Source organism: Colossoma macropomum, unplaced genomic scaffold (genome assembly GCF_904425465.1).
Source record: "Colossoma macropomum unplaced genomic scaffold, Colossoma_macropomum, whole genome shotgun sequence".
In the NCBI taxonomy this organism is placed as follows: domain Eukaryota; kingdom Metazoa; phylum Chordata; class Actinopteri; order Characiformes; family Serrasalmidae; genus Colossoma; species Colossoma macropomum.
The window spans coordinates 15779671-15806769 of NW_023494803.1; the positions used below are offsets into that span (position 1 = coordinate 15779671).

General features: G+C 37.3%; 3 protein-coding genes across 6 annotated transcripts; 1 reads left to right on the forward strand and 2 right to left on the reverse strand.

Annotated features, from left to right (window-relative positions):
* Nucleotides 1-340: 340 nt before the first annotated feature.
* dnaaf2 (dynein axonemal assembly factor 2) lies at nucleotides 341-3913 on the reverse strand. The gene is made up of 2 exons (XM_036593515.1): nucleotides 2039-3913; nucleotides 341-1088 (listed from the first exon to the last, which is right to left on the reverse strand). The coding sequence occupies exons 1-2, from the start codon at nucleotides 3566-3568 to the stop codon at nucleotides 474-476; spliced, it is 2145 nt and encodes a 714-aa protein (XP_036449408.1). The 5' UTR covers nucleotides 3569-3913; the 3' UTR covers nucleotides 341-473.
* Nucleotides 3914-5230: 1317 nt separating this feature from the next.
* LOC118823482 (kelch domain-containing protein 1) lies at nucleotides 5231-15995 on the reverse strand. Of its 3 annotated transcripts, XM_036593152.1 has the most exons (14): nucleotides 15595-15994; nucleotides 14140-14232; nucleotides 13184-13254; nucleotides 12752-12869; nucleotides 12546-12658; nucleotides 12342-12426; nucleotides 12172-12255; nucleotides 11591-11671; nucleotides 11426-11484; nucleotides 10187-10296; nucleotides 8624-8696; nucleotides 8207-8291; nucleotides 7983-8035; nucleotides 5231-5869 (listed from the first exon to the last, which is right to left on the reverse strand). In XM_036593152.1, the coding sequence occupies exons 4-14, from the start codon at nucleotides 12854-12856 to the stop codon at nucleotides 5719-5721; spliced, it is 999 nt and encodes a 332-aa protein (XP_036449045.1). In that variant the 5' UTR covers nucleotides 12857-12869; nucleotides 13184-13254; nucleotides 14140-14232; nucleotides 15595-15994; the 3' UTR covers nucleotides 5231-5718. The 3 variants fall into 3 exon arrangements, with proteins under 3 accessions (XP_036449045.1, XP_036449044.1, XP_036449043.1); XM_036593151.1 differs by lacking the exon at nucleotides 14140-14232 and having other exon boundaries at nucleotides 7983-8005; nucleotides 15595-15995; XM_036593150.1 differs by lacking the exon at nucleotides 14140-14232.
* Nucleotides 15996-16054: 59 nt separating this feature from the next.
* pole2 (polymerase (DNA directed), epsilon 2) lies at nucleotides 16055-26804 on the forward strand. Of its 2 annotated transcripts, none has more exons than XM_036593148.1 (19): nucleotides 16055-16168; nucleotides 17219-17319; nucleotides 17410-17485; nucleotides 17576-17653; nucleotides 17833-17926; nucleotides 18540-18614; nucleotides 18753-18836; nucleotides 19542-19598; nucleotides 19695-19743; nucleotides 19898-19970; nucleotides 21968-22140; nucleotides 22280-22369; nucleotides 22467-22521; nucleotides 22667-22726; nucleotides 22985-23062; nucleotides 23180-23288; nucleotides 25998-26174; nucleotides 26462-26529; nucleotides 26663-26804. In XM_036593148.1, exons 1-19 carry the CDS (start codon nucleotides 16101-16103, stop codon nucleotides 26679-26681), a joined length of 1584 nt encoding a protein of 527 aa, XP_036449041.1. In that variant the 5' UTR covers nucleotides 16055-16100; the 3' UTR covers nucleotides 26682-26804. The 2 variants fall into 2 exon arrangements, with proteins under 2 accessions (XP_036449041.1, XP_036449042.1); XM_036593149.1 differs by having other exon boundaries at nucleotides 22670-22726.
* Nucleotides 26805-27099: the final 295 nt, after the last annotated feature.

A 27099-nucleotide genomic window follows, 5' to 3' on the forward strand; every position in this document is an offset into this window, starting at 1 on the left:
CCTAATTCAACAATTCCAACATTTTATCACTTCAATAAAATGGCACCTAACCTAGAACTGAAAAAGAACAGAAGACACAAAAGACAGCAACCAATCAGTGGTAAGAGGACAGAATCAAAGGTGGAATGGAAAAATAGAGAGCAGATTTTAAAACATTAAGCTAGTTCATGCTATTCATTCAAAAAATGTAATTAAATGTTGCTCTAAGTAGGATTCTACTGTACTGCCAGTAGGCTATAGTAAATTAATTTTCTATACGCTTAAAACTCTGTCTTTAATAGAAGAAAACATAAAAAGTGAAAAACAGTCCCTAACCAAGGTCAATTATATCTGATTAAACACTATATTCAATAAAGTCCTAACACATCTACATTTAGAAGATTTGTCACAACCCACAGAAACACAAAGGATGTGAATGTATTTTAAATTTCTGGAGTTACAAGTCATTGTAATTGTTGAATGTAAGCAGGTCATTAGTCCAATTCAAACCACAGAGAATTCTGGAAGGTGAGGCCAGCGTATGTAGCATGGTCACCTATAATAACCTCACTGCCATCCTCAGGGTTTTTCTCTCTCAGGAGGGCAGTGGTTTTCATTTTGAACTCTGTTTGGCTCTGCTCAGAAGAATGAACACTGTCCACTTGTTCTTTTAGCTGTGCCTCGACTTTCTTTGTGAAAGATGAAAACACAATGTCCTTGTTTTCTGGTGTAGGCCTGATCTGTTCAGGTGAACTGTTCACCACTTTCTCTTCAGCCAGCATTCCAGTCTCCTCAGGGAGGCTCACGGTCTTAATGATATCCTCATCCAGAGTAGAATTTAGTTGGGAAGGACCAACACTGATCACTGAAGGCTCCACCACAGACTTTTGAATGGGCTGTTGGGATGAGCTGTAGGGATCACATGGAAAATCACGGGACTCTTGTTCTAAATTTGATACGCCATGAATCATTTCTTGCTGTGCTACAGTGAGCTTATGTTGCAAAACATCTGCTATTTCAGCTCTCTGAGGACACTGTTTGACATTTTCAAGTACAGCAACAGGTGGAACAGTGGAAAGTGCTGTGGGTTCAACATTTGAACACTTCCCCTGCAAAGCAAAATTGAGGTAAGAATCAGTTCGGCATGTAGCTCCAATAGTTGTATGTGATCAGTTATCTACAATTATTAAAATGTTATGTATGCTGCGACTGCACATAATTCCATATCTACTGTACTGTGCAAAGGCAGAGACCACCTTTTCATTTAGTTAATTTCCAGTCAAAACTACAAATTATGTATTTTTCAGTTTCAAGATAAAAACAGACAACATATTTAACAGAAAAAATCAACATCCATCTATCCATCGATTGTATTCAGTGTGCCATTTTTACATCTTCCATTCTTTTCAGGAGACTTGCTTTCTCCTGAAAGAAATCTGCAGGGACACTTTTCCTCATTTCCAAAGTACAGTCTTAAAAGTTGGTTACATTTTTTGCTTATCACTATCCAAGTAATCCGTATTACCAATTTACATTCACCAGTCCATAAGACCATGCTCCACATCTCAGCTGTACAGGTCCGATGTTCTAGTGCACATTTTTTTCTTTTTTCTTTTTCTCATAAGCGGCTTCTTGACCCAACACAGACTCACAGCGTTGTCTTCTCACAGTGAAAGGATGGACAGAAACACCTGTGGATTTTTCCAGATCTGATTTTCTCCTATTTCTCAAAGATGAAATCTTCAAGTACTGTTCATCTGATTTTTATGAGACCACAGTTTTGGTGGTCTACTAGGTCTTGCACAGTTGTTAAGAGTCCTTTTTTCTTCTTTTTTTTTAACTTATTTTTCTTTGACAATTTCCTTTCCCTCCTTTCTCTTCATGGAAGTGCTTTATTTTATATCCAATCTTCTCAGAAAAATAATAAAAAAAGGTAAAACTTGCACCTAAAAGCTGTTTTGTTAAAAGGTGGTATCTGACTTTTGCACAGTACTGTATTTTCCTTTTAAACGTGTTTTTAGAGAATACAAATATCTCATATCTTGCAAACGTCTCTTACCTCCTCTCCTAAACTGCAGCTTCCAGTGTGTTCCGTACTGTGATGCTTGGAGGACATCTTTGAGGTGCAGAACTCTGTCCCAGGGAGGAGGCAATCTTCTGTCTCATCAGTGCTATTCTCCTCTGATACATATGTCTCAGTGTTGGTTTCTTCACAGATGAGCAGTGCATCTACTGCCTTGCTTGACTGTGAGGGATCACAGAGAGGTTCCAAACAATCTGTTTTACTCTCTACCCTGTCAACTGTCAGCTGAAGCTCACTTTCATGATCCTGCACAGGCATGTCTCTAAGACACTGAGCATTACAACTAGAATCTGAGAGATAAGTATCATTGTATTCATCTTTGTCCACAGAGGCCACATCTTTTGCTTCACATACCTCTCCCTCAGCTCTGTCTGCACTGTCCCTGCCATCTCTCTCCTCCTCATCACTTACGGGCTGCTTCCCCTCAGGATGAACTACAGCAGATTCCTTAGCTGGCAGAACAGGTAGAGTTATGGTGAGCTGTTTTTTAGCCTTGTTGAATTTGGCATCTCCTTTGTCATTATCCACAGGATAAGATAACTGTAGCTCCAGTTTGTAGGCCGGCTTTTGAGACTCCAGGACCAGACTTCTTTCTGTCACATTTAGGTCAACGTCTCCAGCAGATTTGATGAGGGGCAAATCAATGGTGACAATAATTTCTTTGGGGCGTGGACCCGGTGCAGAGTCCCTAGAACATCTGTAGTCCAGCAGATCCACCACTGATCTGTATTTTACAGTGTAGTGTGGTTTTGTGGGCTGTCTGGGTGCTGAGGAACTCTCTTTGATAGGATTCTGATGATCCTGGGGAGGAGCAGTGGTGGGCTTTTCATTTGGTGCAGTGTCCGGGTAGCGAATGGGCAGAAGTTTCTCATCGGGAGAAGCTTTATCTTGTCCAGGGTGACCAGGAATAGGCTTTCGTATGACAGCTGGGTGAGGCACACCTTTGTATTGGATTTTCAATACCTTTGCATTCAATTTGTCCAGTTTGACTTTAAATGCATCTTCTACCCCTTGGATGGCAGTGCTGTTGACGAGCTTCATAAACCTCGCGTTCTTTCCCGCTATGTAAAGTGTGTCCGGATGGAAAACGACGTCGTATATCGTGCACGTGTTCCCTTTGGCGTCTCCGTCAGATCTCCCCGGTGCCAGACTGTACGGCAATGACCAGCGCTGACCCACCCTGCCGTCCTTTCCGCTACCAGCTTCACATGTAGGCTTGCTGATCACGTCGTTGGAGCAGATGTTGATGAAGCACTTTTCTTTCCCGTTAACGCTCGTCTTCAAGACGTGGTGCGGTTTGGGATGGACGAACTGCACGTTCATGCCTCTTTCCTGCTCTAACTGTGTGATTTCCTCTTCATACTTTTTCTTATTTTCTGGTTTTGATATCTCCTCGGCGTATTCGTGTAGCATCTGACGGAACTTCTCATCCTTTAGGGCTTTGCTTAAACGGTTTATTTCGTCCGTCGTCAGCTGAAGTTCTTCCAGTTTAGTCCCAGAATCCATTGTGAATGTTTACTCGCCCTAAAACTGCGTTAGCTTAGCGCTTACCCGCCTAGCTAGTAACTACTATGTCAAAGACTTTGGAGACTCCAGTGTAAAAGTAAAGATATAGTCACCGGTCTCCTGTATTGCTGTGTGCAGTAATTTCAAGAATGCAGCTAGTTGCGGCGAAGTTTATGATGCCCGGTAAAAGAAGCGCTATGTCTCCAACAATCGTGCCTTCTTTTTCACTCCTAACCGCTTATCCAATGTGTCCGTAGCCATGGCAACCTGTCACTTTAGCCTTGTTGCAATGACGGTAGATTAACGCCAGAGGGCGTAACGCGGAGGATCTTGTAAATATTTTTTTAGAACTGTAAATACATTCTTTGGTTACATCACGTACAGTTTTTGATATGTAAAAGTCGTTTATTTATCCTAAGGTATATTTGTGAGGAAAGGAATCTACGTTCCCCTCTATTTCAGTAATTCACATTTAACATAATAATTTTGTGTTTATGTTCTTTTGGTATAACAGTGCTAGAAAAAACAGCATAGACCAGCATGTCAGCATGGCTGGTCACCAACAAAACCTGCTTATGTTGTAGTTTGGATGCTGGTATATTGGTCAACCAGCATGACCATACTCGGTGACTAGATAAACCAGCACTAGACCAGCATAAACTAGTTTGTAGTGTTGCTTGGCCGTTGCTCACAGCTCTCACCTAATTTAGTATCATCCCAAAAAGAGAATGATAGCCTCCAACAAACTTTCGGTTGCACTGTAGTAACTCTTTTGTACTTTTATTAACAGGATTCTCAGCCAACATGTACAAAGAGTAAATGAATGAAATAAATGAAGAATGTGTCCTCAGGCCACTCAAGTTTTATATAATATTTTTTGCATAAAGGGATAGTGTTGTTGCTATTTTCAATGGAATATTTCAGTGTCTGGATAGTGGTGTTAGCGTTTAGTTTAGTGTGTAGAACTACTTCTGTGTTTGCACTTTGGCTTAAAAGAAAAACAAGAAAATATTAACTTTTACACAAAAAGTACTGATTGATACAATGTAGACATAATAGAATATTGCACATCGATAAGGCTAATTTAGTTCATTTTCAAAACAAGAAAAAACAAATTTGCATTGCTTAAAGTGCACATAAACACAAACATTAAGTTTAGTATAGCCTCACTTCTTTTTCCTTTTTTTAAATTTCACAATATTTACAAAATTCTGCAAGCATTATGTTGGCACAAGACGATCATCATAGGAACAATGCCACTACTGTTGAGAATGGTCCACCATCCAAATATCTGGTCATCAGTGGTTTGAGATGCGATCAAACAATGAATGGAGTAGAGCAGAGATCAAAAGTCACCCACAAAGGGCCAGTGTGGCTGCAGGTTTTCATTCCAGTCAAGCAGGACTACCTCTTAAAACTAACCAGTTGTTTGAAGACTGGGACCAACTGATTAAACAAGTATCAGGTGTGCCCTTGTTTGACCAATGAAAATAGGCTGCAGTCCATAACTACACATCTGTACAGTGGAGCTGTAAGTTAAAGTAGCCAGTGCGTGGAAGCACAGGGAAAGTGTTCTTGATAAAGTGGACGGTAAGTGGATGTTTTTGATAAAGTGGATTGTAGGTGTTTTTCAAGCTGGAGCCATTGTGATGCACCTGCAAGTCAATTATGGATATTTATTGGACATTTTTGTAGATAAGAATGTCATTAAAATATTGACATATCTGACATATACCACACAGCTGGCAGTATGACATTTAGGGATTTATGCTGAACATAGTTTTTTATTTATCCTCTTTGTCTTTTCTTTGACTTCACACGTCAGAGCTGTCATTTCTCTTGCTAAGCTCATTAACAATCCAGCATTTCTTCAGCAGAATAAAACACTTTTGCATTCATAAAACTATACTACATTCCTGTGCTTACTGAACACACTCAAAAGTTAAATGAAAAAGTACTGAAATCCATAATAAAGTTGTATTTAATCTACACATCCCAGAGGAAAAAAAAACAAAATGAAATACAGCATCAATTAAAATGTTTTCTAATACTTTTTGCTCTGTGATAGTAAAGAACACAGAAATACTGATTAAGCAGCTGATATGGCAGCACCATAGACATTATACCAATGCGTATATATCCATAGAAGTTTACTCCATAGTTCTCAAAACTCTCTGTGAATTTCTTGTTGGTTGAAAAAAAGTCATCCTTTTTTCCACAGCCTGTCTCAGCCTGGGTGGTAAACATGCCAACTGGGTCTGGAACATTTTTGCATTGCTTGCAATGAAGTCAATACATAACCTGTAATAATGTAAGATTAATAATGCAAGATTAGTTGACACAAAACATTTGTGGGATTTGCTTTGCAAACTGCAGCACAGTAATAGGTGAACTAGCTTGTTTTTATTATTTCGATCTCTTTTAATTGCTGTGACTTTTTCCCCTTGTATCAATAAGGCCTAGTGATTAGGGTTGTGCAGGTTTGAATAAAGGGAATTCCAATGATTTTTCAAAATTTCTGCATTACTAAATCGTTTAGCATGTAAACAAAATTATTCAGTTTGTTTAGATGTAAAATGCACCGTTGAAGAGGCTGAGAGTAACTCACAGTCAGAATTGTTCACAGAGGTGGTGACAGGAAAAAGACAATGGAAGCATTTCATGCACTGAATTGTTAAATGACATTGTCTGTAAATTTGTTTTGTAATAATTAAGATAATGTTGAGATAACATTTTGCCCTAAACTTTTAGTTTTTTTATAGTTACATGCGGGTTGTTATAAGGCAAAACAGTAGAAAAAGAAACATTATTTTTTCAGATTTACCACTCTTTTACCTTCATCATTACATATAAAGACTCAGATGTGTGGGTTCATTGCTCACTTTAGTAACGCTAAGTAATAAAAAAAAACCTGTAGACATCATTAGACCTGGGGCCGTATTACAGAAAATGTGTATCTTTTGGTCTTAACTTAAGATCTGACAGGTAAAGATAAGATTTTTATAGAAGCAAATCTTATCTTAATTTAAGAATCTTATCTTACAGCATCTTTTCTTATCTCAACTCGATTGAAGTCGACAATCAGCTGGCATGTCTGTTACCTAGCAACCGACCATACGTGCACAGCGGAAACGTAAACATGCAATCAAGTTAGTTAGCCAGACAGCTAAAGTTAGATGCTGTTACTGGTACACACACACACACATACACACACATCTTCTAAGCCGCTTATCCTTCTGGGTCGCAGGGGATGCTGGAGCCTATCCCAGCAGTCATTGGGTAGAAGGCAGGATACACCCTGGACAGGTCACCAGTCCATCGCAGGGCAGACAGACAGACATATACATTCACACACACACACTGATACCTAGGGGCAATTTGGCCAGACTGTATGTCTTCGGACTGTGGGAGGAAACCGGAGTACCCAGAGGAAACCCATGCAGACATGGGGAAAACATGCAAACTCCACACAGAAAGGACCCTGGTCGCCGGCCGGGGAATCGAACCCAGGCCCTTCTTGCTGTGAGGCGATAGCGCTCACCTGCACCACCGTGCTGCCTGTTATTAATGTAAAGAAAGTCAAATAAAACTAAAGCACGATAAAATGAAAGTTAAGAATATTATGGCAGCGCTTCTTGCTGTTTATCGGGAGCGTCGTCGCTCTCCACTTTCAGTTTCATTTCCCAAGCACTTTAGCTGAGCGTGCTAACGTTATTCCTCCTAATAAATAGACACACGTTCAGCTCTGTCTCCTCATTATTCACCACCATCACTGTAACATTTTATCTGTCTGCAGCATCTGGGGCTTTTAAATGCTGTTAGAAAAAAGAGTCAAAGCACCATTTTCAGTGTTCAATACCTATCACTGTATAAAACAATAGAAACAGACGATTAAGCAGAAGTTAAGAGGGGTTGTCTTAACGTTAAGAAAATATTTAGGATATTTTGGCAATTTAGGATGTTTCTGTGATATCGTTTTCTTATCTAGAACATAAGATAAGATTATAGACTTAAGAACTGTTGTTCTGTAATGGCTTCTGTCCTAACTTCAGTCTTAACTGAAGTTGCCATGACAACAAAGCAGATCTCAGACTTAAGAATTTTCTGTAATACGGCCCCTGATTCCTATCACCACCACGGTAAAGATATCTGATGCAGTCATTTTCTCTACAATTCTCCCTTTTACATTAACCTACTCCAAATGACTCTGTTTACATCTCAACAATTACAAGTTATGCAGAAAGAATGAAAAATCAGAGGAATTTTAGTGCTTTATGCCTAAAAGTGTGTATTAAGAAGAAATTATTATTTAATATTTCTGCAGTTACGTTGACACTTAGTGGAAAACATTTAAATTGTCTTAAACCTTGAAGCTAACTTCAGTCTTGACAAAGCAGAAAAATAACGACCTTACCATACAAGGGAGTAAGGCTGGGTCTGGAAAACAAGAGCATCATTACAATGTCCCTGAAAAATTTAAACACAGCAACTTCACTCTTTATTTCAGTTTAATGGCAAACATAAATGTAATCTGAGTTTTCAAGCACTGCCTGTAATACAGCAATGATGTCAGTGCTGAGTAATGATAAAATGTGTATGTGTGTGTGTATATAAAATGGTAGAGTTCACAAAACTTACACTGTCCATCAAAATTATATCATCATGACTTCCTCCAAACACTATAACATCAGAGTCCCTTCCCAGGCAAGCTGTGTGCCACAGTCTAAAAACAATTCAAAGACAGAACAAGAAGATGGATAAAACACTGATTCCACATCAAACAACTGCTTCAAAAAGCTTCATCTCGTTTTATGATTAAAAATAATACATTCTTTGAACTTCCAAAATACTACCATAGCCATCCGAGTTCGAGAAATATGCATGTATCATACATAGGCAGTCATGGACTGAAAAGGCTGTAGCCACACTGCTGTTTCAGAGCATTGCTGTGTCCATTCCTGATTAGGCATGCTCTGGCTTGCATCAGTTCATCTTATTAATTTTCTTTAGTCTATTTTCTGAAAGTCAGCTTGATTCCCACCTGTTTTCCCTTACCGGGGTTTGTCCATGTTTGAATGTTTCATCTCTGTCCATCCTTTTGTTTTCAGATCGAACATCCAACCATCACCTACAAAGAAAAGGTTCAGAGTAAGGTTTTCATGAAAAATTTGGATACAAGAAAACACAGTACCTTGCCTGACAAACTACAAGATTAGTAACTAAATGACTAACTATGATGGTCACCCACACAGATCTCATACAGAAATTCTTCTGAAGAAGTGCAAATAGGAAAGAAGACAAACTGAGTGGCAATGAACACGAATGATGTTTGGGTGCACCTATTTATTTATTTATTTTTATTTTTTTTCTGGCCGTTTTAACAGGTACCACCATGCACCACTTTACTGACTGTACTCCCATCAGCTACTGCACAATTTATCAGCAAAACTTTACTCCATCTATCAATGGAAAGGGAATGGAAGTGGCAAAGTAGTGTTTGTTGAACTGGTAGTGTCACTGTGTACTTTCTAAGTGTACAGTTGGAGACTATAGGTTGTTATTATTATTATAGGGTTAGTCATCCTCTAGCCCTTCATCAACGAAGACTCTGACCACAGGATCACTGTTGATTTGATATTTGTGATTGGCAGACTACTCACACACATATTTTCTAAGCTGCTTATCCTTTTGGGTCGCGGGGGGAGCTGGAGCCGATCTCAGAAGTCATTGGGCAGAAGGCAGGAAAACACCCTGGACAGGTCACCAATCCATCACAGACAGACAGACAGACACACTCACACACACCTAGGGGCTATTTAGCATGTCCATTCGACCTGACTGCATGTCTTTGGACTGTGGGAAGAAACCGGAGAAAACCCATGCAGACACAGAGAGAACATGCAAACTCCACAAAGAAAGGACCCGGCCGGGAATCGAACCCAGGCCTTTCTTGCTGCGAGGCGACAGCGCTATCCCACCGTGCCACCTGGCACATTATAATCAAACCAAAAGCCAAGCAAAAGAGGACTGTCCACCCCTCAAATAATATTGAGTGGCAGTCCTATGGTGGTCCCTTTACAAAGACAAACAGCAAAGACGGTGGCTAATAATTTGGTCTACAGTCAGTTAATTGTAATTGTATACCTACAAATCGCTCGTATATGATAGGTGTATTTGATCAAATAAGTGTAGATACAAAGAAGGTGTACCTAATAATCTTGCAATTTAGTGTGTGTTCACTTATACAATGATAAGATTTTGGTTGCTTGGAAATTTTTCTCCCTCTTTTGTTCTCCTAATTTGCATCCAATAAACTTTTTACTATAACTTTTTTTTATCATAACTTATTACCATAAATTCCCCATACAGAAGAACAAGAACAGTGAGATCTTTGTCAGAGACATGCCTAATGAACATCTGATTCTGGAGAAGATGATTTCCACATGCTTTGACTTGTTTATGCTTCTTAGTTTCTTTAGGTATTAATTAGTAATTTGTACTGGAGTTTAATACAGTTCTGAAGTGGCAACTAGATATACCTGTAAAGGAGATACAGTTTTGCTTTGATACTACTTTTTCACAGAAGCAAAGTAATCAATCTGTTGAGCATTGACTTACTCATGGGTCTAGAGTCCACGCTAAGTCCACCAAACAGAAAGAGTGAGGTATCCGACACCGCTGTTAGAGTATGCCATGAACGCCCCAAAGGCACTGTGGTTGTAGGTACACTAAAAAGCAACAGAAAGCAAAGGAATGCAAGAGAAATTATCTTGTTGTAATGAGTGTATACCAAACAACATGGTAGGCCTGTCACAATCATGAAATGTTAGCTGGCAATTAACTGCCATACAAATAATTATGATTAACGACTAAATTGTCTTGTTTTGAAAAACAATTAAACTGTTTTATAGGACAAACCTAAAATGTCCAAACTGGTGATCAGCAATCTTGCATCTTAGCTGTCGACTTAGGTAGTAGTTAACAGACATAGCTTAAGCTCAGTTAAACAAACATTACTCACCTCTTGGTATAGCACCAGTCAGAAGTTAAAACATTTGTTGTTTTCGTAAGACCCATGATATTTCTCAGTGAACGCACTTTCTCCTTTCCTTTATTTACATATATATTGTCTCAGCCCAACAGATAAAACGCACTCACATTCTGTCTGTTGTGGCATAAACATACAACTGTGAAAGCTAACAATTGTGGAAAACAATTGCAGTCAGTAATCATGTAAACATTGTGACAGGCCTACAACATGAAAAGGTGCATTTCTAAGCAGTTGGAACAAAAATGATTAGTAGAAATGGCACTGATCCAATACCAATTAAGTTATTAGTCCGATTTCAGAAGAAACTGCTGGATCAGATATTGGAGGGAAAAAAAGAATCAGATCCAATCCTGTGACAAATGTAGCCTAAAACAGCACATAATCAAACTGTGTGACGTAGGGTGCGTACTTTGGCAAAAATATCATACCGTGATACTTAAAGACATTTACTCAATGTACAACACGTACCACCACATCTCATTTTTAAAAACTGCTATCAAAAAACTCTGGCTACAATGATTTTTATTTTGTGTTTAACATATGCTGCATTCCAATTCATAGGCTTCCTAAGCAGCACCATTATACTTCCCAGACACTTGAGCACCGTATGTCGGTTAAGGAAACTGCAGTTATAAAACTGATAAATGCCTTTATTCAGAATGTCATGCAGCGTCATAATCAAACACAAAGCAATATGCATCTTCAAGAGACATGCAATGACTAATGAGTAAATTTTTCTGTTATTTCCTGTTGTGTGGTTTCTGAACAATTAAAAAATGTCCATGACTCGTACAGCAAATTCTTACATTTCAGTCCAAGTCCATGAGTCCAGATCCAGACAATGAATGTCACTTGTTCTCGTCTCCTGTCAATATGTAATTAAAAAAATACTTGACAGTTCTTGGTGTAAAACACAGCAAAAAATGTCAGAAAGTATTAACAACAATCAAATTATTTTGAAGGGGGCTCACCATTTTTCTTCCACCAAAGACATACCCTTTGTTGCCTATGGTGGCACTGGCATGCGCAGCTCTTGGTGCAGGGGCTTGTCCCTATGTCAAGTAATAGTTATTGTCTGATAGCTTTAAAATATCTGTCAGAACATGTTTAAGTCATACACAGTTTGATATGATGACTGGGTATAGTTATTTAAAGGAATGGATTGAAAAAGAAAAAAAAAGTACACAAATTTCCACTTATGCCAGATGTAGTGGATCAGCTAAGACGTGTCCAAATTTTGTTTCTTTGGTTTAGCACTGAAGCTAACATTGCTAAGAAATACTAGGAGTCAATTGTTACCCTAATCCTTTTTGTAAATACATGCTCAAAACTTCTCTCAACCCACTCAAATAGTGTCCAGGTTGTCATTAAGGTTGCATAGACTTGTCTATGTACAGTATGACTTACTGCCAGAATTTGGACACAAACACAACATGGCTGACCAACAACATCACTGTATATAAGACATGACAGTGAGTAGCATACACATACAAAATATTTCACAAGGCAAAAAATCTAAAATGTTTGTAAGTCGTACATATAAATGTCTTACAAATGTTTTTGGTTTATTCCAACTTTTTGCTCTGGAATCAAACACATGAACTTCATTGTTCCACCCCCAATAGACGTCTTCTACCTAAAATGAGAGAAAACAGTGTTTAAGTCTAAATATCTTGTTTATATTGACCAGTGTTGAGTTGAGTATAAGATGAAAAAAATTACCCAAGATGCCTCATCCACAATGAAGGTCCTGGGGTTATCGATTGCCCTGAGCAGCTTGTGACCATATCCACCGAAATAAATAATGCTGTCAAAAACCAACATCTGATCACATTTATAAACAGAATCTACACTGTGATGACTTTAAATTTAATTGAAATAAGTTGGATAAGTCATTGTGTAATTACATTACCCATACACTCTCACCTGCTTTTGTGAACCCAACAGGAAAGCTTGTCTCGTGGAGTGGGAAGTGATCCTGAGTGATGTCTTATCTTTTTCCAGGAATACTTCTCATCATGGAGATTCACCGAATAGTGCTAAAAAAAACACACACAACAACACAGAATTCATACCAGAGATTTGTTGCTCACTCTGTAAAGCAGTGTAGAGGACAACACCACCAGGATTACCTCATTGGTCTGACCGTCATCTCCACATCCTCCAAATATATACATGTGTCCATTCAGAATGCAGCCACAAGACCCTGACATGGAAGGAGGGATTTCTCCAACCATGTCAAACTTTTTCCTTGCAATACATTACATAAATACATATTAAACGGCATGTTGCTCAAGTTATGAAGGAGTAAATGTCATTAAACTTAAGGTGCATTTACCAATGTGTGTGTGTATATATATATATATATATATATATATATATATATATATATATATATATATTAAATTCATCGTCCAGAGGCCTAACAATAACCCACAAGATTCAGTAACAGTTATATAATAACAACAGAAATATAAACTATATATTATATCATATATATTCATAGCTGCATGTAAATATGTGTACAGGAAAACCAAATATATACAAACACAGCAAAGGCTTACCATAAACCACTTTCCAAGTCATACAGCCATATCTCATCACTTGGTAGGAAAACTTCATGATCAGCAACTGACTGAGGAAAAAAAGATTAATAATAATATTAGTGCAAATGTTGAAATTTTCTACAACTTTTCATCAAGACACCTTAGTGATCCTTCATAAAAACATTTGCCAGTTATATAGTTAAATAGTCAAGTTTGAACTATCACCAATTAAAGACCCAGCACAACTACTAAAACAAGTTTATGCTATCCATTTTCTCTGTGGACTTTTTTCTGTTCGCTGTGTGGGCATGAACCTTATGTATTGCATATTCATGACAACTACAGCATAGCATCACATTAACTCAAATGTACATGTATGATACTATCTTTAAAGCAAAAGACTTAAAACCATACTAAACAAACCCTACATACGAATGCAATTTTGATTGACAACGAGCTCAGCAGACAGCTAAAAGTGGGATGTTCCCAGGGTCCTATGTTTCCATGGTCCTGCATTTCCACAGCTCTTTTCATTATACATCATACCTTAGTATGATACATTAAGGAAACCTATAAAAGGGTTAGCATGCTGGGGTCATGAATAGCCATATGGGGACAATGAGAAGTATTTTTTTCAAGTGAAAAGTAGCATTGTGCCATTGGTGATAATCAGTGAACAAAAGCTATTTGCAAAGCGAATTTTTCAATTTGAAACCGCATGGCTAGCACACCCCTGCTGAAAAAAACAGCACAGACAAGCGTTGCATGCTGGTCTAAGCTGATCTCCCCAGCATGGTCATACTGGTTGACCAGCATAAGAGCATCAAAACACAACATATGCTGGTTTTGGTGGTGACCAGCAGACCAGCATCCAAAACACAACATATGCTGGTCTATGCTGTTTTTTCTAGGAGGGATGTTCATGATCACGTAACAGAAAATAAATAAATAAAATAAAAAGTTTATGAACTTACCTGAATGTCCCATGGTTTATTTTTTGTTGTTAATTGTGCTAGATTGTGGATATAGATGTTCACAGGCAAAACTACGGAGGCCCGTAGGGGTCACTAACGAGAAAAAAAAATTGTGTGGAGGAAAATCTGTCCCCGCAGTTTAGTAATCCGTACTCTCAGTTTATAAACCGTGCCCACGGATTTGTAAACTGTACCGACGGATTTGTAAACTGTACTGTACTGAAATGACGTGATTTCAACATCGATTGTTCACTGGGCTATAAATATCGAGCAATTCTTGCATAGTCAGGGTTTAATGTTATTCCTTTTAACATGCAATGGGCTCTTCGGGCTAAAACTCCGTTCAGTTGTCGCTGGCCGCGGGGTGGGATAATATAGGCAAAAACGAGGTTATTTTTGCCTCGTTTTAAACAAGTGCATTCACATAATACATTTCTACAAAACACTCAAATTAAGCAGTAAGGTTAAACTGTAATTTAATGAAATGGTAAAGCCGTTGAAAATGGTGTATGTGAAAGCCACAGCACAATATCCTACCTACTTTCTAGTAATGTCTGTTTTATGTCACGTTAACGTTACTTGCTTATATTTATCTTTTCATCATGAAAGGGCGACACAGTTGTGTCGTCCAATTGCCTGCCCTCTTTCAGAAATGTCACAAAATTCTCCAGTTTCTCCAAATATCTCATAAATGTGGCCTGTACCGTCGGTACAGTTTTGCTAATCGAGAGTACAGTTTACAAATCCGTCGGTACAGTTTTGCTAACCGAGAGTACAGTTTATAAATCCGTGGCCACGGTTTATAAACTGAGAGTACGGATCACTAAACTGCGGAGACAGATTTTCCTCCCCACATTTTTTTTCTCGTGACCCCCACCCGGCTCCGTACAAAACAACACAAATAATTTTTTTAAAAAAAAAGTTCACTATAGACCCACAAAGAAATTTAAGCCATTTTAGTTTGATCTCCGAGACCGAGCGTGGGTCGTACTGTCAAGAAAAGTGACGTGGAAGGGCAAGTTGATTTCACACTTTATGAATATGCAATATTAGGTAGACTATAATTTGCTATAATCAAATAGTGGTATGCAGGACGCCACATAAGGGTAATTCCAAAAAGGTGGGTAGGGGGCATTGTACAAATAATCTAAAACTTCACAGGCCATTTATGCACTGCTTAATGTACAACATAAGTTGCGTTGAAAACAAAAGCATGCGGATAGTCACATTAGGCTAGAGTTTGAGTAAGAAGGGAAAATACTGTGATGGGCCTTTAATGAAGGCTAAGCCTGACAGAATGAGACATCTTTGTAATAAACAACATGCCTTTTTAACATATTTAAAAATTCACGAAAGCATGTAGAAAATAAAGGAGTCATTACGAACTCCAATGTAAGTGTACAAGGTCTCTTAAGCGTTTAGAGCTGCAGGTGGCTGTTAGCTGTCTCTGCTTACCACATAGCCTCCCCAAACAAATAAGACATTTTCAGACACCACAGCCGTGTGCCCGCTTCTTTCGCATGCCACAGAATTGGTTCGACATGAGACATTTGAAGTCATCGTTTTTCAGAGAATATTTGCAACCAATATCCAAACTTTATTTACTGTCCCATATAGCTACTCATGTAGACTGTTTACGCCTCAGCCGATGACTGAGCTGGTTTGAGAGGGTGGTGAGTGATACCCGACGAGGACAGAACAAGTTTCGTCTCAGGTTCTTTCTTTCTTTTCCATTCAATGGTTATCTTTCTCGTAGTTGCCCATAGCAAGTAGCACGTCTTTTAAGACAGAAGCTCACACTCTCTGTTCGTTAGAAGCGGAGTGGTTGAGTTCACTAGAACGTCCCTGTCTCGACGTCACAGAGCTTTTATTTTGAAGTGCATTATGAAAGAGTGTTTTTTTATAAGCGGAAGTTGTCGAATGAAGGCGCGGATGCCGAAATTTAGCGCCAAGAGACGAAGATGGACGTACGGAGGCTGAAAACAAAAGTTTCTGCTGGTTTCAAGATGCGCGGATTAATGCTCCGACCGTATGTCTTGGTCTCCATTTATATTATATTTACGTTTGTGTAAATAAAGCACAGTGCCACGGGTGTTGATGCGGGTTATATGAGATTTTCTTAGTACCAAATCACATAGATTTACATAGATTCAATAAAGATAGGTTAGCTATATTAGCTAGTTAAATGACTAACGTTAGTTCTGATAGGTCTGTAGGTGCTGGCATCTCTGCTTAAAAAGCTGCACTACATTCTGCTTACTACATTAGAGTGTCTCTGCTATGCTGTATGCTTACTGTACTGCACTGTCTCAGCATATTACTCTCTGGCTTCTTTTTATGGAAGTCAATCCCAGGTAGTGATGCACTGCTCTTCAATTTTGTAGCTGATGTCGGTTTATTTACAGCTAAATTTTTCTATCGATTTTTATTATAAATAGCACCGATATAGGAATTGTGGGCCAATATGTGCTGAAGCCTATAATATAATATGTATACGTGTGTGTGTATATATATATATATATATATATATATATATATATGATATATATATATATGTATATATGTATGTATGTGTGTGTGTATATGTATGTGTATATATATATATATATATATATATATGTATGTATGTGTGTGTGTGTGTGTGTGTGTGTGTGTATATGTATGTGTATATATACACACATATATAAATATATGTGTATATATATGTGTGTGTGTGTGTGTATATGTATGTATATGTGTATGTATATATAATATATCTCAAAGAGAGAGAGAGAGAGTGAGTGAGTTTATAGCCAGTCACTGAGTGTCCACTACAAAGACTGTAGTCCATCACCAGCACTGAATGGGCAGCTGGCTATTTAATACAATCTGTCATGCATAATTATGCTACAGCATTTTGGTATAGGTATAGCAGCAGTATTTGAAATTTGAAAAATTGGCTGATTGCAAGTTTGGAACAAAAGTCAGCAGATTTCGACATTACACACCTACTCCCATGGTTTTCCCTCTGCAATATTGTGTATATCAAATATAATTCCTTCTTGCTGTGAGGATAAATGAAAAGATGTTTGTTTTACAGTGAAGCCAGCAGATATCTGGTGGAGGTTTTGGAGTCTGTCAGCGAGGTGGAACTGGATGATGTCATTGAGCGGATCTTGGACGCAGTTGAAAAACAACCTTGTAAGTGCCTGCTCATACTGATATTGTATACAAGTCATAGTTACCAAATGCACAGAGTTAATAAAAACTGTCAATCTGCTCATTTGACAGTAATCTCTAGCATGATCGAGCTCTCTGTAGCTGAGACAGCTGTACAAGACTGCAGTCAGTCTTGTGATGAAACCATGTAAGGGCCCACATATCACCTCATTGCATGCCATTTAGTACTCTGATTACTGAGAGCTGTGACTTAATGATTGATTTCTTTTCTTTCTAGAGACAATGTTTTTAACATTATTGGAGCTTTCGACGTACCAAGATATATCTACAGCACAGAAAGAAAGAAATTTGTACCGTAAGTTTATTTTACCATAGGATCTTCTTTCAGATGCACCACTTTAATGCATTTTTTGTCACTGATCATAAGTATCTATCTATCTGTCTGTCTGTCTGTCTGTCTGTCTATCTATCTATCTGTCTGTCTATCTATCTGTCTGTCTATCTATCTATCTATCTGTCTGTCTACCCTCACAGTATCAACATGACCAACCATCCTGCACCTAGTCTATGTGGCCAGGCCAAAGACAAGGCTGAGCTCTTCCGTGAACGATATACCATCTTACAGCAGGTCAGCCCCTTAAAACGGAATTCCATTGATTTTTCAAAATGTCTGCATAATTCAATTGTTCAGGGTGGTTTGATGAAAAAACACACTGTAGAGAAACATACCCACTCAGGTTTTCTTTACCATGGTTGTAATAGGAACCAGGAGTGTCTGCAACACCAGAATGTCTAAAATTTAAATATAGCAGCTTTATTTACTATCCAAAATAACGAGTGAACTTACCCATATCTTCTGAGTTTTGATAGTGGTGCAGTTTTATTTATGGACTGTTTTACTTTACAGTGCCCTGCATGTACCTCCTTGCCATGAGTGGCTTTAAAAAATATGTTTTAGGCCAAAACCAGATGGCTGGTTCATATCACAAATTGTTCACTGGTTCTTGAACAGTTCTGACTCAGTAAGTTTCTCTAAAACAGAGAATTCTCAACGACTTTGTTTACATCTTAAATATTGAATTATGCTGAAATGTAGGAAAATGAGTGGAACTCTCCTTTAATTTCTTTGGAGTGTGTATGACCACTGTAGTGTGTATGTCTACATATTGGTTATGTAATAGGAGATTTCTGTTTAAATCTTTTTTATTTATTTTATTATTATTTCTTTTAAAACTTCATAGCGGACACACAGGCATGAACTTTTCACTCCTCCTGTGATTGGCTCAGCCCCAGATGAAGGGAGGAATAAATTTCAGGTAAAGTGACTCATCTTTTTGTTACATTTCATATCTTATGTCTATATTTCATGTATATATTTCATTTGTTCTTATGGTTATGACCTGTTACTTTTTCTTACCTGTCACAGTTTAATATTAATATGATTTCTCTTGCAGTTGAAGACTGTGGAGGCCCTTTTGGGAAGCACAGCCAAACTGGGTGAAGTTATTGTACTTGGCATGATCACACAACTTAAAGAGGTAAGGTGATTTGGGGGAAGAGGCCCATCAGGAAAAGATGTTATTTTCTGTCCTGGTAAAATGATGGAGCCAAATCTAATGTCACATTTTACACATTTACTGAATGGCTATGATCTAACTAACTGTGAAATTTTATCTGGATCACTGCATGGCTGGAACATTTTCGGGTCAGTTGATGTCATTTTTTTGTCATGTTTGGTTAGACAGAATCAAAACCAAAACCAGATTGAGATTTTTTCAGAATATCAAAATAAAAACAAAAAAATGAAATTGGTTTGTAATTCATCAACATTCATTATCATTCATTACACAGGGTATATATTAATGAATAATATTTTATACTATATTTTGTAAAATATAATGTTAAACTACATATGCCCTAAAATATTTGTAAATATTATTGCATTATTAATAAAATAATATTAATAATTTATGATTTTTTTTTTGTGCTATAAAAACAAAATTGACGAACAAATATGGGTTAGCCTAAAGATAAATTGACATTGTTTTAAAGAGGGCAGCTATCTCTTTGCTTTTGTTCCACTATAGCTTTCAGCTAAATAGGAGGTTTTGACAGTTCAGAGCTTTTAATTTGTGTTTTTAAAACTACCTGTAACTTGTATGGAGCAGAAGAACGTGAGTGGAATTAACCATGTGTAGTCTCTTTTTCAGCTAATGTGCTGATTCTGTTCCGCTGTCCCCTAGGGCAAATTTTTCCTTGAAGACCTGACTGGCTCTGTGCAGCTGAATCTTTCCAAGGCAATATCCTTTTGCTGCTATGCCAAAAAGCAAATGAATTAATCTGAGTTGTAGTTCCATAAAAATATTAATCCTCTGAACCTTGACACCATTCTTCACCAGTTCCACAGCGGACTTTACACAGAATCATGCTTTGTCCTGGCTGAGGGTGAGGTGCTAAATGCATTTTGACTGAGCAGTGTACAGTTAGTAGCTTTGAACCAAGACCTTGTGTTATAGTTGTCGTAGTTACACATGACTAAACAGTAATGCTTGACAGTCAGATACTTTATTATTTTTATCTCACTGATGGATTCCCACAGGATGGTACGAGGACTCTGTCTTTTATGTCAATGCCTTTGGATTCCCTCCAGTTGAGCCCTCCTCTACTACGAGGTCAGCATAAGAACTTGCGTACTGTTCTGTATACTCAGTATACATTCATTCACAAAACTAAGTACTTGATTTAAAGTTTTTAATTTAATTTAAGTTTTGAGTAGTTTTTGATTTAAACTATACAATTCTGGTGAACGATGTGAGTCAGTTCTGCTACAAGTGGCTAAAAACACTGCTATCACAATCATGGTAGAGATGAAACGATATTAAAATTTCATATCACGATCATCATGACCAAAATTATCACGATTATCGATATTATCGCGATATTGTTGAAAAGCGTTGAAAAGTAAAATAAATAAATAAATAAATACTGATACACAAACTGAAATTCATTTCACCAACGTTTATATTAACACAAATAGAATTGGCAGCAATATGCACTTTTTGTTTGCATAAACATTAAAAAAAATAGTCAATACATTTGTAGTATTACTTTTGTATTACTTACAATACTCTGTAAACAAAAGAATTGCAAATGTATTATTATTACTGTTGTAATTATTATTGCTATTATTATTGTTGTAATTATTATTATTATTATTATTATTATTTACAATAATTAGGGATTTCCCTGCAGAGAGAATTAAATCTCGACCAACTCTGAGGTGGGTCTTAATGGAAAACTACTACTTCTAAGAAGTGTTGCACTCGGGGGATTTCTGTTCTAACTGCAATTGCAGCATTATTGTGCCGTTGTGGCGCTGTACCCCTAATCAACACAGTGCACCAGGAAAAACAGCCAAAATCACAGAGGAATTGTGTGACCGCGCTGTGAGCTGCAGGCAGTGTAGAACTCACACAGTGTGTCTTCACCTGTGGAGCTGCTTCTCTAAAAGCATTTTAAAAATAAAACATTACTTAAAATTAACATGCATCTGAGCTGTGGCAGAAACACTCCTAAAGTTTAATCTCTGAAACTCTGCTTTTGCTAAAAGCAGCACACAGCGTTTACTCGCGCGAGGTCCCGTCCCAAAGCACACTATCTTCTCTATGTAGTGTACTTCATGGATCATGAAATAGCAAATCCTTCACCCAAAGAGTGCATGAAATGTTCGACTAAGTCATCTATAATCAACATTAACAATAGGTTACAAATTCCCTATTTAAAACTCAACTGCTTGTTAATGATGATCGTGTTTGTTTGAACAGTAGCGCACTATGTAGGGGGCATTGAGTGATTTGAGACAGTTATTCTCTTCTCAGAAAGTAAACACTGCAAGCGAGACGAGAAAGGGGAGCTGTGCAGATTGAACTTTTACAGCGTCTCGTTCCAGAGCTTGTGTGACTGTTACCTCAGAGCTCATTTTGGAGACACTGCTCCACAGAAATATGCAGCTTTAAAAATAAATAAATAAAAAATTCATCAGGGCAGAACTACACTGAGTAAGGTTAAGCAAATAATCTTTTGGAAGGTATGTGGTCAAGGCTTTAGAATACAGTATATGAGAGCAGTCAGAGTTGGAGTGGCTCAGTCCATAAGTCATTATTATAATAATAAATGGCACACTTTTTGCTTCATCTTTGTTAAATAAAAGAACATAATAGCTCAGTAGTAGTTGCGGATATTGATTCTGGTGAACGATGGCTCCAGCACTAAGTTTCTCGTTCAAATTTTCCCGTTCCACCTTAAAAGGTGCAGTAGTTAGGACTACAGTCTGGTGCGTTAGCTTCTTGTTCGAATTTTCCCTTTCCACCTTAAGTGGTGCATGCACAGTGCTGTGTGGAAGGGCACTGCCTGGGAAGGGCAAAACAAAACATTTTCACAGGGCAGGACTAACATGCATGCGTGGCTGGACTGGCTATGAAAACCAAAAAATCAGAATAGCTCAGATTACAGCACATACAGAGGGGCTGTGACTTCATTCATTTCTCATCATGCCATTACTCCACTATGTCTTTACATAGAAAATAGTTGTTTGCTGCTATATTAATGTTTAAAATGTTGTGTATATGTAACCTGTAACGAATACAAAACTCTTCCTTTTATTTGACAGGGCATATTATGGTAATGTGAACTTCTTCGGTGGCCCATCCACCACTGCGGTCAAGGCCTCTGCCAAGCTGAAGCAGCTGGAGGAGGAGAATGAAGATGCAATGTTTATTATCGTTTCTGACATGTGGCTAGACAGTGTGGAGGTCCTGGAAAAGATCCAGACCATGTTTTCAGGTCTGGCATCTTCTGATATCTCCAAAAAAATCAGTGGCTGCTTGTACTTGTACCAAAAAATATGTATGTAATAAAAGACCACCACAGCGTGCTTGCATACACCTAAAATTCATCTAAAGATCTTTTGTACCCTTTACAGGCTATTCAGCAATGCCTCCCACCTGCTTCATATTCTGTGGGAACTTCTCCTCTGCCCCTTATGGCAAAAATCAGGTCAAGTCACTCAAAGGTAAGATTAATAAGACTTCTGTTTCCTCACCCTTGTCATGTGTTTACAGTTGATGTTTTTTACTGCCATATCTTAATGAGGATGCTGTTTGTTCCAGAATCTTTGAAAGCCCTTGCTGATTTGATTTGTGAACATCCTAGCATCCATAACAGGTAAGATGCACCTCCACAGGTCTCTGAATAAATTGATCCAGAATCTAGAAGTTTGATTCTTCAGGATGAGGCCAACTGTTTGATAGTTTGGGAATAGTATTCACATAATTAGTGTGATGTACTGCAATGTTTTCTGTCACTGTAGCAGTCGCTTTGTGTTTGTTCCTGGTCCTGAGGACCCTGGACCCAGCACTGTCCTACCCAGGTAAGTTGAAAATGTTGAAAAGTAGACAAAGAAGGAATAAAGTTATTGTAGATATTGTTATCTCAACGATCAGAAAACTCAAATGCCCAAATGCTCAAATGTATCAATAATCAGGAATGCCCATATAATAGAGACTTCTTGGTTAACAATCCTTTAATAAAGCGTGACTATAACAAGACCCATGTATAGTGCTTTGTCTTTGGTTACAAAGAAATGAACAAGCTTGATAAGATAAATGTATTGTATTTGCATCTCCAGACCTCCCTTAGCTGAACATATCACAGAGGAGTTTAGACAGCGTGTTCCTTTCTCTGTGTTCACCACCAACCCATGCAGGTATAACCTGTACAGTCTATAACTTGAATATGGTTTCTCATTCTTTAACAGTTTTAGTAATTATTGCAGAGCTGTGTTTCATTTTCCTCTAACAAACATATTCTTCAAATATGTTAGAATTCAGTACTGCAGTCAAGAGATAGTCGTGATCCGAGAGGACCTGGTCAACAAGATGTGTAGGAACTGCGTAAGGCTCCCCAGCAGCAGTCTCGACATTCCGAACCATGTAAGTCAGTTCTGCTGCAAGTGACCAGAAACACTGCTTTTACAATCATGGTGAACTCCAAAACCACAAAAAAACAGTTTTTGCTATGTTAGTGGTATTTAAATAAATAACTATCTAACTAACTAAGTAAATAAGTAAGTAAGTAAGTAAGTGAATGAATGAATAAATAAATAAATAAATAAATAAATAAATAGAGGGCAGAACTGCACTGAGTAAGGTTAAGTAAATAATCTTTTGGAAGGTATGTGGTCAAGGCTTTAGAATACAGTATATGAGAGCGGTCAGAGGTGGAGTGGCACAATCCATAAGTCATTATTATAATAATAAATGGCACACTTTTTGCTTCATCTTTATTAAATAAAAGAACATAATAGTGGAGCTCAGTAGTAGTTGCAGATATATTATATTTGTCTTTAATTTGTCCATAAAACTGTAATTAATGGAGTAATAAGGAACGGACTTGTGAATGTCACATGAACTTTACCGTCCGATGCTATGGTCTCTGTAGCTGCTTAGCCTGATTGTACGAGAGCTGAGACATGACAGTGTTTTTTCCAAAGAACCAAAGCCATTTGGTCTGATCTCTGAAACCGTATGCTGTGGTCTGAGGATGTACTAGAAAGTACCCCATACCATGCGTTCTTTTAATACAACTCCATTTCCAAAAAAGTTGGAACGCTATGCCTAATGTCAATAAAAATAGAACGCAATGATAATAATATGCAAATCATGTAAACCATATCTTTAAAGGAAAATAGTACAAATGGGATGGGATGGGATGTTTTTTTTATACCTGTTTTTAGACCTGTTGCCAATTAACCTCCAGATATTTTTTTTTTAGCATTACACTTTACCAGCCTTTTGTTGACCCCGTGCCAACTTTTTTGGAATGTGTTGTTGGCATCAAACTCAAAATGGGCATATATTTTTCAAAAAACAATAACATTTCTGTTTCAACATTTGATATGTTGTCTTTGTACTATTTTCAATTAAATATAGGGTTTAAATGATTTGCACATCATTGCATTTTGTTTTTATTTACATTTTGCACAGCGTCCCAACTTTTTGTTGTACATGCATGATATCCGGCACTGCTCAACAGCTGCATTGCTAGAACAATCTCATCTATGTTAGATGTAATAAATATGGTCTTAATGTAGGATATCACCCAATATGTTTAAAAATTCAGTTATGTTAGCATGTGGGAATACTTTTGTTTTGATGGGGTTTGCATGAAATAGATCCATAAATAAATTATTTAACCAGCGGTAAATGAGTTTACCATCACTAAGGGTTACCAGTCACCAGGCACAAGCTTAATAAGAACTGTTTCACACAGACTACCGTGCATGGCTTCAGGGCAGCATTGTCAGTTATGCTGTGAGAATGATGAAGTAAATCATGTTTAAAGCACATGCTTTTGTTTACCCTTGATCATTTTCTGAATGTCCAGTCATTACAAGCCTACATACCTACCAGAAAATGTGTACATATAGATATATAAAATAAATACGCAGCAGTAAGATTGAAGAATATGAGGTGAACATGGAGCAGGAAAAAAAAAAACATGTTGTATGTCCTCCAAAAAACTCAATTGTCATTACAGTTAGAAAAGCATAAATTGCAGTCACGCACTCCATTCTTCATGAAATTTACACATATTGTAAAAGGGTAACAGGCATTTTCAAATTGTCAAAAACTGAAAAATGACAAAAATGGAGATATGAGGTTTTCTTCCGAGAGCAGCGATATGTATGTATGTAATGTATGTATGTAATGTATGTATGTAATGTATGTATGTATGTATGTATGTATCATCCCATTACTTAATCAAGCTTAATGAGAAGTGACCAAATTTGATGAAGCTTCGCATTTGAATTTCAGTGGTGCAGGATTTACATTCTGGCACCTGTACAGGTGTGTGTAACCGCTGCTTCTTTTAAGGTGGAATGGAAAAAGAGAACAAAAAGCTGCTGAGTAAGAAGCCAACTTAACCCAAAATCAAAGAATGAAATAACATTTAGCAATAGTGTTAGAAAGCATTATTGACATTGGTTGTTCAGTTATGTTTTTACTATTTTGATTACTGTTTTCCTAATAAATATAATATATAATTTTATTAGCATTTTATAAATATACCATTTTTGGCTTTGCCGCCCTCTATTAATTTGTGTGTATAATTAGGTATCTTTTTAGGACAAACCTCTTGTAAACTGACAGTTAACAGTCCAGTACTTTATGAAGAATGTATGAAGGAGAAAGTCAAAGGATTGTCCTAAAGAGCCTGCTTAAACCATGAACACATAGATATTTGTTCCTTTGGGACATTTTTAACACCAATCATCATGAATATAAACAACTTATTTGACACTGCTGATATTTACATACTTTATTTATTAGAAAATATTTAATAACTATGCATTTCAAATGTCTATCCCAGTGACCGTTTGCGTTGCTCTGCACAACAGTTTTGATGTGGTTGAACCTGTTGTTAAGCTATTGTATTTGAATAACTGGTGCAATGGGAAGCTAAAATGACAGAATGCTTTTGAAATGCTTGCATCTGCACATATTGTCATAATGTGAACAAAGCCCTCTCTGTCCCAAAAAGGAAATGACTGATGTTCTGTTGAGTCAAAGAACAATGAGTCCTGAAAAATAATGCTTGTGCTTGACTGTTAAGTTTTTGCCTGCCCTGGTTTTCCACAGTTTGTGAAGACCATCTTATCTCAGGGTCATCTGACTCCACTGCCCCTGTATGTCAGCCCAGTGTACTGGGCATACGACTATGCCCTAAGGGTCTATCCTGTACCTGATGCCATCATTTTTGCTGATAAATATGACCCCTTCAGCATCTCTAACTCAGACTGTCTCTGCATCAACCCGGTATGTTTGTTTTTTAAATATAGTGAATGTTTAAAGCCTCAAGGCTTTTCTTTAAGTGCATTAAAGAGATTTATAGCAGTAGATGGGAGTAGTTGGTAACTCCAACATGATTTCCAGTAAAACTAAATATGAATTGTATGAGTGTAAAATAATAAATGAATATAAATTTAACTTGTATGTGCAATGGGGAATGCTGGTAACATATTTCTGCTCTTCTACTGATTATACAAATCAGCTGTTATTAAATATGATTGACTGAAGATGTTTACTATAATTCTTTTATGCAGGGCTCTTTCCCAAGGAGTGGCTTTTCATTCAAAGTGTACTACCCATCAAACAGATTGGTGGAGGACAGGTATCACATTTTAATTATTATTATTATTTATTTATTTATTTATTTATTTTCTTCAATTAAGTTGATCAGCTGGCCTCATTTTTTTATGACCTAAAGCTTAATGGCTCTTTTCATATGTTTTTTCCATGAACAGCAAATTGCAGGGACTATGAAGCCGAGACAACCATGTGATTGTGGGTTTAACACTGTATAGTTATAACAGACTGTTGTAAATCTTCCAATCTATGTCAAGTGTTTCTACAATATGTGTACATGTAAAAGGTTTCCCTAGTTTTGTCTTGTCAAATTAGTGTTTTAGAAAAATAAAAAATTCTTGAAACTTTGGTACAAATTGCATTTACTTTATATTAAGATATAATATATATTAAGATTGTCAATATGATTTCTATATGAAGTTTTGGACAAAACATCAAGGTGAATGGTAATACATGATTTGTTTTCTTTTATTATTATTATTATTATTATTATTATTATTATTATTATTTAGTGGCTTCAAGACAATTCTTATACAAATTATTCCATAGAAATATTGAATAAAGAAATACATTAATAAAATGAGAATCATTTGAT

Coding starts and splice junctions, on each gene's coding strand:
- dnaaf2 (XM_036593515.1), bottom strand. CDS start 3,568: ATGGATTCTGGGACTAAACTGGAAGAACTTCAGCTGACGACGGACGAA. Junction 1,089..2,038: donor GCTGCAGTTTAGGAGAGGAG/GTAAGAGACGTT, acceptor TTTGCTTTGCAG/GGGAAGTGTTCAAATGTTGA.
- LOC118823482 (XM_036593150.1), bottom strand. CDS start 15,699: ATGACTTCAAATGTCTCATGTCGAACCAATTCTGTGGCATGCGAAAGA. Junction 13,255..15,594: donor TTGTTTGGGGAGGCTATGTG/GTAAGCAGAGAC, acceptor TTTTTTCCTCAG/TCAGTTGCTGATCATGAAGT. Junction 11,672..12,171: donor GGAATAAACCAAAAACATTT/GTAAGACATTTA, acceptor TACTTGACATAG/GGACAAGCCCCTGCACCAAG.
- pole2 (XM_036593148.1), top strand. CDS start 16,101: ATGGACGTACGGAGGCTGAAAACAAAAGTTTCTGCTGGTTTCAAGATG. Junction 18,837..19,541: donor TGATCACACAACTTAAAGAG/GTAAGGTGATTT, acceptor GCTGTCCCCTAG/GGCAAATTTTTCCTTGAAGA. Junction 23,289..25,997: donor GTCTCGACATTCCGAACCAT/GTAAGTCAGTTC, acceptor GGTTTTCCACAG/TTTGTGAAGACCATCTTATC.